This window comes from Bubalus kerabau, chromosome 1, assembly GCF_029407905.1.
Source record: "Bubalus kerabau isolate K-KA32 ecotype Philippines breed swamp buffalo chromosome 1, PCC_UOA_SB_1v2, whole genome shotgun sequence".
Classification (NCBI taxonomy): domain Eukaryota; kingdom Metazoa; phylum Chordata; class Mammalia; order Artiodactyla; family Bovidae; genus Bubalus; species Bubalus kerabau.
In genome coordinates, this window is record NC_073624.1 from 270,138,612 (window position 1) to 270,158,052 (window position 19,441).

The window sequence follows — 19,441 nt, forward strand, 5'->3', positions numbered from 1 at the left end:
AAAGAAATAGTGAAAGTGAAGGTTGCTCAGTTGTGTCCAACTCTTTGTGACCCCATTCTTGAGGCCAGAATCCTGGAGTGGATAGTCTTTCCCTTCTCCAGGGGATCTTCCCAACCCAAGGATCAAACCCAGGTCTCCCGCATTGCAGGTGGATTCTTTACCAGCTGAGGCTCAAGGGAAGCCCAAGAATACTGGAGTGGGTAGCCTATCCCTTCCCCAGGGAATCTTCCTGACCCAGGAATTAAACCAAGGTCTCCTGCATTGCAGATGGATTCTTTACCAAATGAGCTATCAGGGAAGCCCATAGAAATAACCCTAATGATAAATGATGGGGTTTCAATTCAACTGAAGAACCTCATCAGACCACTGAAATCACACACTATGGGCAATCATCCTTTCAAAACACCAGTTAAGAGACAGAAACCATTCAAATGTCATTTATAAATTTCATGAGCAAGAAGATTGTAGGGAAAACTACCATGAATGTAAATTTTATCTGTTTAACTTATTACCTGAATATGTGCATTTTGAGAAAATGAGGGACAAGTTACACCTAAATAAAATCATGTAACCTACTAAAACTTGGTAGAAAACTAAGATGTAGAAGTACTAAGTTTAGGACTCCTAGTAACTTAGTATATGACATTAAAAAACTATTTTAATTTTGTGTCACCCAGTGCTCTAAACAGAAAATAAATATTAAAAAGTTATGTCTGCTAGACCTAGATAAATGCTTCAAGAATATTAATATAACATGTTATGCAAAGCTTTAAGCACCACATAATTAATAATATTGTAATCAACTTGAATTTTTTAATTATTTTCACAGTTAAAGATAAGAGTGCCACCTTACCCTGTGTGCATACTTTTAATTTACCACCATATCAGATTATATGAAAATCTGTCCCCATGAATAGAAGCTGCTTTAAAAAAAGTTAGTTTAAAAATAGAACTTTTAGTAAAACTATCTCCTTGGCAAGGAGACAATTTTTCACAGTGGCTGACAGCATATTGACCTAAATATTAAACTAAGCATTGTCCTGAAAATATTTTGTATCTTTAAATTTCTTAAAAGCAAGTTTTAAATAGTTTTATATATGCATATTTGTATGTAGATAGCTCTTCTCACAGAACTATATGGATGCAAATTTATACAATTTTTCTTTGTAATTTCAAAGAGCAATAAGCTATTCTTTTAATCTCCTAATCTAACAGTAAGTGTCCTGGCAGTATGATGCCTGTAAAGTTCTGGAAGCCTGCAGAACTTCCTACTTTCCCTCATATCTCAGCACATCCACCAGCTCTACAAGGTCAGGCTTGTAGCATCACCCTCTGTTGCCCACTACGACTATTTAAGAAAGAAAGTTAGTTTCTCAGGTGTGTCCAACTCTCTGTGACCCTGCGGACTCTAGCCTGCCAGGCTCCTAGGTTCACAGAATTCTCCAGGTAGGAATACTCGAGTGGGTTGCCATTTCCTTCTCCATCTATGACTATTTGGCATCACTTTTTTTTTTTTTTTTTTTGGAGTCAAACTTTTTGTATATATATATGGGTCACAAAGAGTCAGACATGACTGAGTGACCAACACTTTCACTTCATGAATAAATGAATTGAACTACAGTTGATTAGTATTATATTAGTTTCAGGTATATAGCAAGGAGATCCAATCAGTCCATACTAAAGAAAATCAGCCCTGAATATTCATTGGAAGGACTGATGCTGAAGCTGAAACTACAATACTTGGGCCATTCGGCATTAGTATTCAGCATTTAGGTAATATGTCTGGTCGCGGCAAGGGCGGAAAAGGCCTTGGAAAGGGGGGCGCTAAGCGTCACCGTAAGGTTTTGCGCGACAACATCCAGGGCATCACAAAGCCGGCTATCCGTCGCCTGGCCCGCCGTGGAGGAGTGAAGCGGATCTCCGGTCTTATCTATGAGGAGACCCGTGGGGTGCTGAAGGTGTTTCTGGAGAACGTGATCCGGGACGCGGTCACCTACACCGAGCACGCCAAGCGCAAGACTGTCACCGCCATGGATGTGGTCTACGCGCTCAAGCCTCAGGGCCGCACTCTCTATGGATTTGGTGGTTAAGTTTGAGCTTTGTAAGGGTCTTGTAGCACAGTTGTGTTAGCACACCTGATGCAAAGAACTGACTCATTTGAAAAGACCTGATGCTGGGAAAGATTGAAGGTGGGAGGAGAAGGGGATGACAGAGGATGAGATGGTTGGATGGCATCACTGACTCAATGGACATGAGTTTGAGTAAACTCCAGGAGTTAGTGATGGACAGGGAGGCCTGGTGTGCTGCAGTCCATGGGGTCACAAAGAGTCGGACATGACTGAGTAACTGAACTGAACTGATATAGCATAGTGATTCAGTATTTTAACAGATTATACTCCCTTAAAACATATTATAGGATAATGGTTATAATTCTTTGTGCTAAACAAAATATGTTGGTTGATTATCTGCTTCATACCTACTAGTTTGTATCTCTTAATGCCATATGCTTATTAACATGTCCCTCCCTCTCTCCCCTCCCCACTGGTAAACACCAATTTGCTTTCTTTATCTACTGAGTCCATTTCTGTTACTTTTCAGATTCCACATATAAGTGATATCCTACAGTATTCCTCATTCTCTGTCTCACTTATTTACACTAAGCATAATCTTCTCTAGGTCCATCCACATTTCTTAAAATGCAGAATCTCATTCTTTTTTAAAGCTAAGTAATATTCCATTGTATGCATCAACCACATCTTCTTTATCCATTCATCTTTGATGGTCACTTGGGTTTCTTCCACATTTTGGATTTAAATTCTGGCTCACTGCTTAGTTACTCAGTGACCTTGGGCAATTTTATTTATTCTTTTATGCTTTAGGGCTATCATTTATAAATAGGAATATCAATAGTAATTATCCCATAAAATTGCTGTGATGATGCAATGAACTAAAGTTAAAGGAGTGCTTAGAAGAGTGCCTGGAAACTTGTAAATATTTAACAAAAATGAGTGAATAATGGTGATGATGATGATTCAAATATTCTGCCCAACTTTCTATACAACCATACATTGTGGCTGCTACTACTGCTAAGTCACTTCAGTCGTGTCCGACTCTGTGCGACCCCATAGATGGCAGCCCACCAGGCTCCACCATCCCTGGGATTCTCCAAGCAAGAACACTGGAGTGGGTTGCCATTTCCTTCTCCAATGCATGAAAGTGAAAAGTGAAAGTGAAGTCGCTCGGTTGTGTCCGTCTCTTGGTGACCCCATGGACTGCAGCCCACCAGGCTCCTTCATCCATGGGATTTTCCAGGCAAGAGTACTGGAGTGGGGTGCCATTGCCTTCTCGGACACATAGTGGCAAGAGTCTAAAAATTACAGTTAATGGGTACTATTTGCACAGATAATGCTAACGGCCAGGGTTGGGAGAGTAAATGTGCTATGTACTGCCATGTGACAAAAGCTAAGCTCAACACTGGAGATGGAGATGAAACTGTAAACAAAACTGTGAACTGTAAAATAAGAGTTAACCATCTAGTATATACAAAGAAGTATATAGGATATGATATGAACACACTGCATGATAATTACTTGTGCATACACATTATGTCTGTATCTTCTCTGATCTCTTACATACCTTATATTTATTCAATTCACTCGTTTTCATATATGAGCTACAATATCTTACTTATAAGTTTAATTCTAGGAGGACAGTTCCATGCCATCTATATTTCTACCGCCCTGTACCTAATTATATTGGACCTAGGTGTTTTAGAAAGTGGATAAATCCTGTAATTTTCATAATGTTTAGCTAATGTTAAGATTTTATTCATGACTCTGAGAACACTGAGAAGATACTCCTTTATAAATTAGCACAGCCACAAAATAAAAATTATAGGAATTATATCATATGATTAGGGACTGAACTGTTGACCCTCAAGCTCTGCAGGATATTCTTGAACTGAAACGTATTTCTTTCTTGAAAAAGACATATATAGTCCAACACTTCTCCTTCGGGAACCTGGCAGCAAAGCAATAAATCTCTGTAGGGTATTTTAATCTTCAGGGGATGGCAGGATTCATTCTCCCATGAATAGGAGAAAGAGATTCCTGGCTGAATACAGACTCAGAAGCCACTACAGAAAACATGGTTTTGAAAAAGTTGTCAACCAAATGTGGGAGAAATGAGTAGACTGTGGTAGAATGGATGGAAATGCAAAAGAGGGACTAATGATCTATTACCATCAAGTGATGCTGCTATAGATGGTGCTGTGCTGAGATTAGTGAATACAGCTGTCCATTCACTCTCACAGATCACTAATTCCAGTGCAAGCACTACCACTGCAGAATTAAAAATCAAAGAGCAACACTGGATGATTTAAATATAGAAATATGTTAGGCTAATGAACTTTTTCAACAAGTTATATGCTTAACTAAATACATAAAATAGCTAACACCCACAGATCACTTCATATATGAAATGTATTATTCCAATTTTGCAAATACTGCACATATTAAGTAATTTAATGCTCACAACTCTTTGAGGTGGTGCTATTTATCTTCACTTTATCCTCACTTTACAGATGAAGAGACTGAGGCACACAGAATTTAAGTGACTTGCCTGCAAGAAGTCAGACCTTAGAATCTGGTCATTGACCCTGCATGGTGACTCAACAGTTATTTTTCCATTCACCTGCTAACCATGGTCTCAAATTAAAACCAATAAAAAAGTACAGCAAGAGACCTACAAGTACACTTACAGGAAGCCTAGAGGTAATGAGACTCCTGAAGAAGCTGAAAAGCTAATGAGTCATCTGTGAATAAACTGCGAATTTGTTTTTCAGTGTCTTTCTCAATCTGGCATCTTTCACAACCACTAAAATAAATTTTCAAAAACAACGAACAGCAGAAATAATAAAGCCTGGGGCAAGTGTTGGTTTATTTGCCTGCTAAGCAGTAGCTGTAAATTTATACTGCATTCCTTCATAACTGAATTTAGAATTCCAGCCACCATGAATAAGACATTCTCAAAATGCTTAGACACGCCTGCAGATACCTCTACGCTCTTGAAGCTCTTGAACCTACTGCACACCCACTGAGGCATGGTGTCCACTGTCAGACATAGAGCCCCTGAAAACCAGGCTGCACCACTGTATCTGCCCTGATCACGCAGTTCCACGGATATAATAGCACTTCAGTTCTACAGTGGGACTGTTCTTCATACGCACTCTATGAGGCTCTGATTCCTCAGAAATTTTGAGGAACCGAATGTGGACAAAAGAGAGATAAATATTACAGTCACCGATTAATGAGTTAAGAAAGAACACTATGAGCTTGTCACGAGGCTGGTGATGTTCTGTCCTGCAACACAGGCATGTGTACATATGCATGTACACATATATGCACATACTCTACTTTGCCTTTTTGGAGCAGTGACTCTGTCCAATTCATCTGTATTTCTCTTAGTTACTACAAAACCTGCCAGGTTTAGGCACTGATACTTACACCTGTATGAGTTAGGTTTATTATTTACATGTTCCAGCTTCCCTTGTGGCTCAGCCATAAAGAATCCAAGTGCAAGTTTGATCTCTGGGTTGGGAACGTGGCTTGGAGAAGGAAATGGCAACCCACTGCGGTATTCTTGTCTGGAGAATTCCATGGATGGCAGGCTACAGTCCGTGGGGTAGCAAAGAGATGGACATGACTCAGCAACTAAACAACAAAAATTCATATGCCCATGTCTGTTTTCCTCATCTTTGAAAGAAAAATTGAAATAACACAATGCAGGGTTTGGAGGAGGATTAAGGGAAATGAAATACATAATTACCAGCACCTTTTAATCTATCAGTAAATATTATCTGTCATTATTTCATCAGCTTGTTTGAACTTCATGTTAACCCTTGAATAGCTAAGACTCTGAAAGATAAAGAGACAGTCTCAGAAAGGCCAACTTAATTGCTGAAATTCTTACCTGTAATACGCAGAAGACTGATGATTCTTTTATTGAGTAGTTTTTTAAAAACCGAACTTGATTTAGAAGTTAATAGTTCATTTTTCATGATCATCTGACATGAACAGATGACTTATTTGGTCATCTGATGTGAACAGACGACTCACTGGAAAAATCCCTGATGCTGGGAAAGATCGAGCTGGGAAAGTCCCAGAAGGAGAGAGTATCAGAGAATGAGATGGCTGGATAGCATACCGATACAATGAATATGAACTTGGGCAAACTCTGAGAGATGGTGATGGACAGAGAGGCCTGGTGTGCTGTAGTCTGCAAGAGTCAGACACAAGTGGGTAACTGAAAAACAACAACAAGATCATTTTTCATACCTGAGCCTCAACCAATCCTATTCTGGCCATCATTTTACAGTTTTCAGTTCAGTTCAGTTGCTCAGTCGTGTCTGACTCTTTGCAACCCCATGAATCACAGCACGCCAGGCCTCCCTGTCCATCACCAACTCCCAGAGTTCACTCAGACTCATGTCCATCGAGTCAGTGATGCCATCCAACCATCTCATCCTCTGGCGTCCCCTTCTCCTCCTGCCCCCAATCCCTCCCAGCATCAGAGTCTTTTCCAATGACTCAACTCTTCGCATGAGGTGGCCAATGTACTGGCATTTCAGCTTTAGCATCAGTCCTTCCAAAGAAATCCCAGGGCTGATCTCCTTCAGAATGGACTGGTTGGATCTCCTTGCAGTCCAAGGGACTCTCAAGAGTCTTCTCCAACACCACAGTTCAAAAGCATCAATTCTTCGGCGCTCAGCCTTCTTCACAGTCCAACTCTCACATCCATACATAACCACAGGAAAAACCATAGCCTTGACTAGACGAACCTTTGTTGGCAAAGTAATGTTTCTGCTTTTGAATATGCTATCTAGGTTGGTCATAACTTTCCTTCCAAGGAGTAACCATCTTTTAATTTCATGGCTGCAGTCGCCATCTGCAGTGATTTTGGAGGCCAAAAAAATAAAATCTGACATTGTTTCCACTGTTTCCCCATCTATTTCCCATGGAGTGATGGGACTGGATGCCATGATCTTTGTTTTCTGAATATTGAGCTTTAAGCCAACTTTTTCACTCTCTGCTTTCACTTTCATCAAGAGGCTTTTTACCTCCTCTTCACTTTCTGCCATAAGGGTGGTGTCATCTGCATATCTGAGGTTATTGATATTTCTCCAGGCAATCTTGATTCCAGCTTGTGTTTCTTCCAGTCCAGCGTTTCTCATGATGTACTCTTCATATAAGTTAAATAAGCAGAGTGACAATATACGGCCTTGACGAACTTCTTTTCCTATTTGGAACCAGTCTGTTGTTCCATGTCCAGTTCTAACTGTTGCTTCCTGACCTGCATACAGATTTCTCAAGAGGCAGGTCAGGTGGTCTGGTATTCCTATCTCTTTCAGAATTTTCCACAGTTTATTGTGATCCACACAGTCAAAGGCTGTGGCATAGTCAATACAGCAGAAACAGATGTTTTTCTGGAACTCTCTTGCTTTTTTGATGATCCAGCAGATGTTGGCAATTTGATCTCTGGTTCCTCTGCCTTTTCTAAAACCATCTTGAACATCAGGAAGTTCAAAGTTTACATATTGCTGAAGCCTGGCTTGGAGAATTTTGAGCATTACTTTACTAGCGTGTGAGATGAGTGCTATTGTGCGGTAGTTTGAGCATTCTTTGGCATTGCCTTTCTTTGGGATTGGAATGAAAACTGACCTTTTCCAGTCCTGTGGCCACTTCTGAGTTTTCCAAATTTGTTGGTATATTGAGTGCAGCACTTTCACAGCATCATCTTTCAGTTTTTGAAATAGCTCAACTGGAATTCCATCACCTCCACTAGCTTTGTTCGTAGTGATGCTTTTTAAGGCCCACTTGACTTCACATTCCAGGATGTCTGGCTCTAGGTCAGTGATACAGGGGAACACATGTATACCTGTGGCAGATTCATTTTGATATTTGGCAAAACTAATACAATTATGTAAAGTTTAAAAATAAAATAAAATTAAAAAATAAAAATTAAAAAATTAAAAAAAAAAAAACAAACATGTAAAAAATGCTGTGGTTGGGCTTCCCTGGTGGCTCAGTGGCAAACAGTCTGCCTGCCAATGTAGAAGATGTGAATTTGATCCCTGATGCAGGTAGATCCCACATGCAGCAGAGCAACTAAGCCAGGGCACTACAAGTATTGAGCCTGTGCTCTAGAACCAGAGGACCACAGCAACTGATCTCACAAGCCACATCTACTGAAGCCTGCCCACCCTACAGCCACACTCAGCAACAAGTCACCAGAAAGAGAAGCCGGCACACCACAACGACAGAGTAGCTCCCACTCGTCACAACTAGAGGAAAGCCCACACAGCAATGAAGAGCCAGCATGGCCAAAAATAAATATTAATAAATAAATACAATTATATATGTAAAAGGCTATGGTCAAGTCCACACTTTCCAAATTATCTGGGACATATGCATCCTTCTTCCTCCCTAAACAAAAAGGATTAGAGATTTCCACTTTACACAGATAAAGAAAGAGCTCAAGAGCCCTCACTCCCATCCTGTCAATATGGAAAAAGCTGAACAAAGTCAAAATCAACCACTCTGCTTAAATCCATCAGAGACTTGAGGGTAAACTTCTAACTAGAAAACTGGAGATAAAGGAGATGTAGTGAATCACAGCTTACTTGGAGTAGGAGCTGAAGTCTATAACTGCCTGGAAAACAAAATTTCATTGATTAATTGCTGGAGGCTGATTGTGAACTGGCTTCCAAACTTAAAAGAAGGCCAGTTTTACAGGGACCCTCACATTTGACAAGGTTTACCTCCAAAAGCCCCAAGATTAGATTGCAGTTGGGTCAAGAGGAGGCGGAAGGAAGCCATTTTGAAATCTGCCCAGAGCTTTTTGTCTCTAAAAAAAAGCCTGACCTGAAGAGAAACAACTTTACCAGAACCTTCAGTTATTTAGGGGAAGAAACGTGACTCCCTCCAAGGCTTCCTATGTCTCCTAAGAGAAGGATAAAAGGCTAAACAACTCTTCTGAAGGCCAAAGCCAAGGGACTCTGGTCCTGTAAATATGGAGATATAGTCATAAGATTACAGAAACATTCCCCTCAAATATCTTATCACCACATCAGCAGTATAACATGGATTGTAAATCAAAGAACTGAAAGCCACAGGCTCTAGTTTAGATGGAGTTTCTAGGGAAATTCAAAGACAAAGGGAAAGACAAAATAAGAACAGCAGAGGAGACCAAACCCTCTGACACACGTTAAACACAGCTTAACTCCAGTCAGATAAACATAAATCCTCACACTAAAGGCCTATTTAACCAAGTACATATTAGCTGATACATCATGTCTGGGTTTCAACAAAAAATTAAAAGTCATGATAAAAGGCAAGGAAAAAAATACAGCCTAAAAATAAAAAGCAAGCAAGAGTACTGGACACAGATACAGTGGCAATTTTGGAATTATCAGATATGAAATCTTAAGTAACCATAATTAAGGACATAAATATAAGAAGGGGGAAACATGCAAGAAAAGATGTATAATGTAAGCTTAGAGATGGCAATTCTATTAAAGAATTTTTTTAACTAGTAGACATAAAAAAACACTGTAACAAAAATTAAGAATGCCTATGATCTGTGATGAGTTCATTAGTAAAATGGACATAACTGAGGAAAGATTCAGGGCACTTGAAGATAACGCTAATGAAAACCTCCCAAATTGAAAAGCAAAGAGAGAAAGGAATGAAAAAAAAAAAAAAAAAAAGCAACAGAATACCCAGGAATAATAAGAATACCAAATATCAATAAACAACCCATAATAAGAGTAGAAAATGGTTTTATTTGAGCCAAACTAAGGACTATAGCCCAGGAGACACAGAATTAATAGCACTTGAATTGTGGTCTGTTTGACTACAAAATGGGAAAGTCTTATAAAGGCAAAACCCACAAAATTACGTAAGTTATTTGCCAAGAATTAGGACTGGAGCTGGCAAGAAGCAAGCTCTACCATTACTCCATTTTGTTCTTTTCTTTAATAGTTAAAACAGATATACAATGTATTTTTGACAGGCCATAAACCAGGCTATTCTGGTTAACATAAATTCCAGTAAAATTAGGTAGAATCTAGAATAATTTCCTCATGCCTCAGTATATGAAAATTTCGCCCACCAGAAAAAAGCAGAGGATATGTGAAATAACAATGAATAAGACTTTTCCAAAATTAATGACAGATAACAAATTACAGATCCAAGAAGCTCTAAAAAAATTAAGCAGGATAGGTGCCAAAAATGTACAACTAGGCATATCCATTTTCAAATGACAGAACATCAAAGGTAAATAAAAAACCTAGAAAGAAGCCAGAGATGGGTAGGGGATGGGATAAATTACCTACAGAGAAACAAAGATATATATTACACTGGACTTATCTTTAGAAAACTTGCATACAAGCAGAGGGTGGAGTGAAATATCTGAAGTGTTGAAGAAAAAATACAGTAAAACATAATTCTGTATCCAACATAATTATCATTGAAAAGTGAAGAGAAAAAAGTCTTTCTCAAATAAAAGATGATGAAATTTGGTCACTATTGAAACAACCTGTGGAAAATTCTTAAAGAAATTGGAATACCAGACCATCTTACCTGCCTCCTGAGAAATTGGTAAGCAGTTCAAGAAGCAACAGTTAGAACAGGACATGTAATAACAGACTGGTTCCAAATAGGAAAAGGAGTACGTCAAGGCTGTATATTGTGACCCTACATATTTAACTTATGTGCAGAGTACTTCATGTGAAATGCCGGGCTGGATGAAGCACAAGCTGGAATCAAGATTGCCGGGAGAAACATCAATAACCTCAGAAATGCAGACGCCACCACCCTTATGGCAGAAAACAAAGAAGAACAAAAGAGCTTCTTGAAGAAAGTGAAAGAGGAGAGTGAAAAAGTTGACTTAAAACTCAGCATTCAAAAAACTAAGATCATGGCATCTGGGCCCATCAGTTCAGTTCAGTTCAGTTGCTCAGTCATGACCAACTCTTTGCGACCCCGTGGACTACAGTACGCCAGGCCTCCCTGTCCATCACCAACTCCCAGAATTTATTCAAACTCATGTCCATTGAGTCGGTGATGCCATTCAACCATCTCATCCTCTGTCGTCCCGTTCTCATCCCACCTTCAATTTTTCCCAGTATCAGGGACTTTTCAAAGAGTCAGTTCTTCACATCAGGTGGCCAAAGCATTGGAGTTTCAGCTTCAGCATCAATCCTTCCAAGGAATATTCAGGACTGATTTCCTTTAGGATGGACTGGTTGGATTTCATGGCAAATAGATGGGGAAACAATGAAAACAGTGTTTCCGTTTATCTTCTTAGGCTCTAAAATCATTGCAGATGTTGACTGCAGCCATGAAATTTAAAGACATTTGCTCCCTGGAAGAAAAGCTATGACCAACCTAGACAGCACATTAAAAAGCAGAGACATTACTTTGCCAACAAATGTTCATCTAGTCAAAGTTATGATTTTTTCAGTAGTCAAGTATGGATGTGAGAGTTGGATTATAAAGAAAGCTGAACACTGAAGAATTGATGCTTTTGAACTATAGTGTTGGAAAAGACTCTTGAGAGTCCCCTGGACTGCAAGGAGATTAAACCAGGCAGAACAACAGAACAATTCTACAGAACCAGCAAAACAATCCTAAAGAAATCAGTCCTGAATATTCATTGGAAGGACTAATGCTGTAGCTAAATCTCCAATACTTTGGCCACCTAATGCAAGAACTGACTCATTGGAAAAGACCCTGATGCTGGGAAAGAGTGAAGGCAGGAGGAGAAGGGGACGATAAAGGAGATGGTTGGATGGCATCACCAACTCGATGGACATGAGTTTGAGCAAGCTCTAGGAGTTGGTGATGGACAGGGGGGCTGGTGTGCTGCAGTCCATGGGGTCACAAAGAGTCAGACATGACTGAATGCCTGAACTGAACTGAACTGAAGAAACCTTGCAAAAAAAATTCACAGAAGTCCTTCAGAAAGAAAGAATTTTGTACACTAAGATACACTTGAGAGCAGGTAAGAACAAAGCAAAAGGGTGGATGGTTTGCTATTCTGATACTGCTCTATGAGATTGACAGGAGGCATAGAACCCAAGGTTTCTCCACCAGGTGGGAGAGAGAGAACTAGAGAATGCCTCCAAAGCCCTAGCCTTTGGGTGTGCCACCCAAGCATCTAGTGTTTGTCTTGCCTAACTGAAGCACAGATGGAACCCTTACAGTTTCATGGAGGCAACTAAGCATAAAAGAAAAGGGGTGGGCAGTCTGCTATGCCCAGCACAGCTCAGCATATCTGTAAGAAGGTACAGAACTCAAGGTTTCTCCACAGGTAAGGGGGAAGAGAAGTGAAATGTGACTGAAAAGTCCTAGCCAGAGCTAAAGCAGTGAGATATCATAGAGAGCAAGAGATTATGGACTCCTTTAAAGAGAGAGAGAGAGAGAGAGAGAGAGAAAGCAGAAAAATCCATTCTAAATAGGAATCTAAATGAATGAGTCCAGAGAATACACATCCATAGGAAAGATTAGAGAGATTCCTAGAATCTCTAGTGAGGTCTTAGTAAAGGTTTTCTCTGTCAAAGCCAGTCTGTAAAGACTAGAGAGGTGGATATTTCTTCAAATGCAGATTCTAATGCAAAGCTACAAGGAACATAAAGAATCAGGGAAACATGACACAGTCAATGGAACAAAAGTCTACAAACAATAAATGCTGGAGAAAAGGGACCCTCCTACACTGTTGGTGGGAATGTAAATTGGTGCAGCTACTATGGAAAACAATGTGAATGTTCCTTAAAAAAATAAAAATTAGAGCAACCATATGATCCAGCAATGCCATTCCTGGGCATATATCTGGAAAACATGAAATCTCTTAATTCAAAAAAATACATGCATAGCAATATTCATGGCAGCACTATTTAAAATAGCTAAGACAAGGAATCAACCTGTGTCCATCAACAGATGAACAGATGAATGTATCAAGAAATGGTATATATGTACAAATATAAAACTCAGCCATAAAAGAAGGAAATATTGCCATTTGCGTCAGTATGGATGGACCTAGAGATGATCATATGAAGTGAAGTCAGACAAATATCACATGGTATCACACATGGAATCTAAAAAATGATACAAGGGAAATTAATTACAAAATAAAAACAGACTCAGACATAGAAAACAAACTTATGGTTACCAAATGTAAAGGAGAAGAGGGATAAATTAGGAGAGTTTCAGATTAACAGATATACATTACTATATAAAATATAAACAATAAGGACCTACTGTATAACAGAGGGAACTGTACTCAATATCTTATAATAACCTATAATGGAAAAAATATGAAAAACTGAATCAATTTGGTATACACCTGAAACTAGCACAAAATTATAAATCAACTATAGTTCAATAAAAAAGATTTTTTAAAAATCAAGTATATAAGCAACATAACAAAATAAATCTCAAATAACTGACCATTAAGAAATTGAGATTGAGGAATGACAATATCATTATGATGAAATAAACCTGGGAAAGCAAGGAGGGATCCTCCCCTAGAGGTTTCAGTGTGACCACAGCCTTGCCAACAACTTGAATGTGAACTTTTAGCATCCCACAGTGAGAAAATAAACTTCTGTTGTTTTAAACAATTCAATTCATAGCAATTTGTTATGGCAGTCCTGGAAGGCTAAGAAAGCTTTGTATGACTATGGCTGGGAATCTTAGCTCCCCAACCAGGGATCAAACCCATGTCTCTTGCAGTGGAATCATGGCATCCTAACCACAGGACCGCCATTGGTTCCCTAAGACAGTTTATTTAGAAACAAAAGCAGAAGGAACAATTCCTACCTCACTCTATGAGCCAACCTTGTCATAATACCCAATCGGATGAAGACCATACAAGGAAAGAAATCTACAAACCAATAATTTCATCAACAAAGAACCAAAGAATTCTAAATAAAATATTTGCAAATGAGTCAAAAAATTTAAGAAAAGAATTACACGCCATAACCATGTCAAATTTATGCCAGGGAATCAGGGAAGAATCAGCACATACACACATAAATCAATGTAATTCATCTATCAACTTGCTAGAGAGAAAAAAATAATTATATCAACTGACACAGAAAAATTACTTGACAGAATTCAACACCTACTCATGATAAAACTCTCAACAAAACAGCAGTAAAGAGAAACTTACTTCCTTTAAAGAATGCCTACTAAACACCTAGAGTTCATATGATTCTTAGTGGCAAGAGACTGGAAGTCTTTCCCCTGAAGATGGGAAACAAGGCAAAGATGCCCTTTCTCATCATTCCTATTTAACATTTTATTGGAAGTTCCAGCTAGTACAATAGGACTACAGGAAAAGAAAAAGAAATAAATAAATAAAGAAGAGAAATACAGGAAGGAAAGAAACACACAGCATACATGTTGAAAACAAAGAAATAAAACTTCCTTTGTTTCAGAGGGAGTGAGTATCTATTTAGAAAACAGGATCTACCAAAAAACTCTTTTATTAATCAATTTTAATAAGCTCACAGGAAACACACATGGTAAATATACAAAAGCAAAATCTTTCCTGTATACCAGCAGTGCAGAATTAAATGTGAAATGAAAAATAATCTATAGCAGTACCAAAATAAATATATTTTAAGCATAAACCCAGTAAAATATGTACAAGTTTTATATGCTGAAAACTACAAAGCCCTGATGAAAGAATTCAAAGGGGATTTACATATATTGAGTTACTTTGTGTTCACTATTAGAAGATTCAAAATGTTAAGATGCCAGTTCTTTCTAAGTTTATTCATTGGTTTAGCACAATCCCAGTGAAAATCTCATCCAAATGAAAATCCCAGAAGTAATTCTGTGTATATTGACAAATGTATCACACAGTTTGTATGGGAAGGCAAGACTCAGAAGAGCCAACAGAGCACTGAAAAAAATAAAGTCAGAAGACTAACTCCCCCCAACTTTAAGAACTACTATAAAAATACAGCAATGAAGGCATTGTGGCATTTGCAAAAGAAGAGACAAATAGATGAGTGGAATGAAATAAAGAGCCCATAAATAGATGCACACAAATACAGTCAACTGACTTTTGACTAAGAAACAGTGGTAACGCAACAACAGATAGCACAACATTTTGAACAACTGATACAACTGATGATGAAATAACTGGGTATCCACAATCCAAAAAAAAAAAAAAAGACCCCAAAATAATTTAAAAACAACTCAAACTGAATCGTACACCTAAATATAGAGCACAAATATAAAAAAAAATAAATACAACATGGGAAAAATTCTAGGTGTTAAATTCATTAGTTTAACAATGAATTTGTAGATACAACACTGAACACACAACCTATGAAAGAAAAAATGTGATCAGTTGTACTTTATTAAAATTAAAAACTTCTCCCCTGAAGACTGTTCGGAGAATAAGAAAACAACCACAGACTGGAGGAAGATAATTGGAAAAATATATATCTGACAAAAATATTTTAACTAAAATGTACAAAAGCCCCTTAAAACTCAACAATAGGAAAACAGACAACTCCAAAAGCAGGGAAAATATTTTAACAGACAACTTCCCCAAAATATATACAGACAGTAAAGAAGTATATTAAAACTGTCTAATACTTTACACCATTAGGACATTTCAAATAAAAACAAAATAAGACATCACAACACATATACTTGAAAGGCTAAAATCCAAAACACTGCTAACACCAAATGCTGAACTTTTATTGATGAACTTTTATTCATTGCTGGTGGGAATGCAAAATGGTACAGCCACTTTGGAAGACTTTTTGGCAGTTTCTTGCAGAGCTCAATATAGTCTTAACCATGTGATCCAGCAATTGTGTGCCTAAGTGGTTAACCAAATGGGATGGAAACTTAACATATACACAAAAATCTGCATATGGATGTTCATGGCAGCTTGACTTATAATTTCCAAAACCTGGAAGCAACCTAGATGCCCTGAAGTAGTAAATGTATAAACAAACTATGGTATATTCATACTATGGTATATTGTGTTTAGCCGCTCAGTTGTGTGAGCGGCTACTTTTTGTGACCCAATGGACTGTAGCCCTCCAGGGTCCTCTTTCCATGGGGATTCTCCAGCAAAAACACTGGAGTGGGTTGCCAAGCCCTCCTCCAGGAGATCTTCCCAACCCAGGGATTGAACCTAGGTCTCCTGCATTGCAGGTGCACTCTTGACTGTCTGAGCCACCAGGGAAGCCCATTACTCAGTGATAAAAATAAGCAAGTTATCAAGCCATAAAAAGATATGAAGAAAACTTAAGTACATATTTCCAAGTGCAATAAGCCAGTATGAAAAGGTTACATATGGTATGATACCAACCATGCTACATTTTGAAAAAGGCCATTGGAAAAATGTAAATTGTCAGATATCTGGGGGATGGAGGGGGATGAATAATTGAAGTATAAGGAATTTTTAGGACAGTAAACTATTCTGCATGATAATATAATGTGTATACATGACATCATATTATAAAAACTCAGAATTATACAACACAAAGAGTGAACTCTAATGTAAACTATGGACTTTAGTTAATGATAAAGCTTGGTTCAATAATTGTAGCAAATGTACCACACCAATGCAAGATATTCAAACAGAAACTACAAGGAAGGACAAAGTGCTATCTGTTCAGTTTTTCTGTAAACACGAAACTGTTTTTGAAAATAAAGTCTACTAACAAAAATTTAGGACTATTCTGCTAACTATACATCCATCCAGGGGTTCCCTTGTGGCTCAGACAATAAAGAATCCGCCTGCGATGTGGGAGACCTGGGTTCAATCCCTCGGTTGGAAAGATTCTCTGGAGGAGGGCATGGCAACCCACTCCAGTATTCTCCTCTGGAGAATTCCATGGACAAAGGAGCCCTGGCTACAGCCCATGGGGTTGCAAAGTAGAATCCCCATTTATAACAAAGATATTCTTGTACCATGCAATATATATTGAAAATCATTATTTGCTTCTTCACTCACATTCACACATTCCTAAATGGAACAGCCAGCCTCAAGAGAAATAAGAGATGGTGAGTTACCTTTCTGTCTTCACTCAGGCATCTTGCTGAGTGAGATGTGTGTACATGCAGTGGTTCCTGACTTTCTAAAGTCAACAGCTGTCCCAAAACCTTTGCAATCATTCCTTCTCGTCCTTTGCCTATAAATTTTTAGCCTCCAAAAGTACCACTTACTATTACTGATTGTCTATTACTATTTCCGATTATCCTATATTTCTATCTACTTTCATAAATAGAAATTGTAACCTGTTAACGAATTCACCTCATAGTAAATGGAATAGTAAAACCTTTCAATTCATTAGCAATAGCATAAGTGAATAAACTATTTGAATCTACCCAAGCACACTTGTTACCCTCAGCCCTGTCTAAAACCTTACCAATATGTAACTTATATATCACTTGTGTCTCTCTATAACTGCTAACATCACTCTAATAATCTGCTGACTGCAGTATACTTCTCTCTTAAGCTTCAAACCATTATTTACATATAAAATGTGTGTCTTTGCTGTTTACTCGCACAGGTGTGTCCAACTCTTTGTGACCCCATGGACTGCAGCACTCCAGGCTTCCCTGTCCTTTATTATCTCCCAGAGTTTGCTCAAACTCATGTCCATTTGAGTCGATGATGCCACCCAATCATCTCATCCTCTGTCGCCCCCTTCTCTTCCTGCCCTCAGTATTTCCCAGCATCAAGGTCTTTTCCAATGAGTATCGGAGCTTCAGCTCCAACAACAGGACTTCCAATGAATATTAAGGATTGATTTCCTTTAGGATTGACTGGCTTGATCTCCTAGGAGTCCAAGAGACTCTCAAGAGTCTTCTCCAGCACCACAGTTTGAAAGCATCAATTCTTCAGTGCTCAGCCTTCTTTATGGTCCGACTCTCACAGGCATACATGACTACTGGAAAACCTGCACTGTATTTTCAGTGTCAGAAACCCCTATCCCACTATGCTTAGTAAAGTATTCTATAACCTTTGTGTAAATGACTCACTCTTCTGTCATGAACTTTCTCCTAGGGTAGTCAGGTATAAGACACAGGCACATAAAGACTGAATTTCCTTTCATTCTAATGTCAAAATGTACTGATCCCTGAGAATTGAGAGGAGTTGTAACTAGCAAAACTATACAGCTTAAACACCATTAGGATTCAAACCAACCTTAGTTATTTTCATTAGAGTACACAGCTCCCCCGTGAACACGCTGTCATATTACTATTGTTGTCAAACTTAATTGAACAGCTTTGCCAGCATTTTAAGACTCCATACTAAGTTGATCTTTAACAACTGAGACATTAAAAATTAATAATAATATATATGGAAATAAATAAAGAAAGAAATCCACTAACTTCATTTCATTCTGATGAACCCATTCAAATTACTTGGGAAATCAACCTGGTGATTGGAAAAGAAAATGGACTAACCAGATATCTGAATTGAGAATACAGAGGGACATGTATAATTAAAGGAAAGGAGAGCAGCAAAACAATTCAAAACCATCCAATATACTATATAATTACACCCAGTTCTATCCTTCATATGTGTACTTCAAAATTTCATTCTTTCATATTATTTGGTTTGAGTAAATATGTGTGGGTAACGGCTAATCAAGTGCAGGCAGAAATGACCCACTTGACGCGGCCAGTTGTGTGACAGTATAGTTTTTCTTCTGGAGTAGGCTGCTCACTCTAAAAGTAAACGCAGACATATCAGTGGATATAAAAGAATACCATAATCGCATTGTGAAGAAAATACTTATGCCTTTAAATCTGGCCCTTTCTCACATTTTCAAGATAACGATTTTATTTGTCTAAGAAATATTATGTTAGTTTAAGTCATACTGTAAACATCCTTTCTCACTAATATCCTGTATACAATGAACTTTCAAGAACCAGACACACTATAAGTAATCTTCCCAAGTATTTCATCACCCTCCTTACCATCATAATTAATGTCTACTGATTTTCCCCATATCTGTTTCATTAAACTCTTGTTTACTTATTTACTGGATTACAGCTGCCAATGTGTTCCAATATTTGAAAATTTTTAAAATAAAATCTGTCCTTGATAATGGCCATATTCTCTTTACATCTATTTGAAAAGAAATAGAGACTACTATTATCTTTTAAGATTGCTCAACACAGTGAATGGACAGATGGCTGAATCAAAATAGTAATAGTCAATAGAAGTAACAATAGAAATAATCTCATGGGGTGCTCACATATACTACTCATTTTGTGTTTTTCCATCCATCTTGTTTACCCTCAGAGTAACACTAAAAAATAGAAATATATGCCAAAAGTCAAAGTGAAATTCAGTCAGTCATGTCCGACTCTTTGTAACCCCATGGACTATA

The 19,441-nt window shown here is 38.1% G+C and overlaps 1 protein-coding gene across 1 annotated transcript; it reads left to right on the forward strand.

Moving 5' to 3' along the window:
• The first annotated feature begins 1,743 nt into the window (after positions 1–1,743).
• Positions 1,744–2,092, forward strand: LOC129642294 (histone H4-like). Its single transcript, XM_055566830.1, has one exon. It carries the CDS (start codon positions 1,779–1,781, stop codon positions 2,088–2,090), a length of 312 nt encoding a protein of 103 aa, XP_055422805.1. The 5' UTR covers positions 1,744–1,778; the 3' UTR covers positions 2,091–2,092.
• The last annotated feature ends 17,349 nt before the right edge of the window (positions 2,093–19,441 follow it).

Bases quoted from the DNA above. Each gene is read 5' to 3' on its own strand.
- LOC129642294 (XM_055566830.1), top strand. From the start codon at position 1,779: ATGTCTGGTCGCGGCAAGGGCGGAAAAGGCCTTGGAAAGGGGGGCGCT.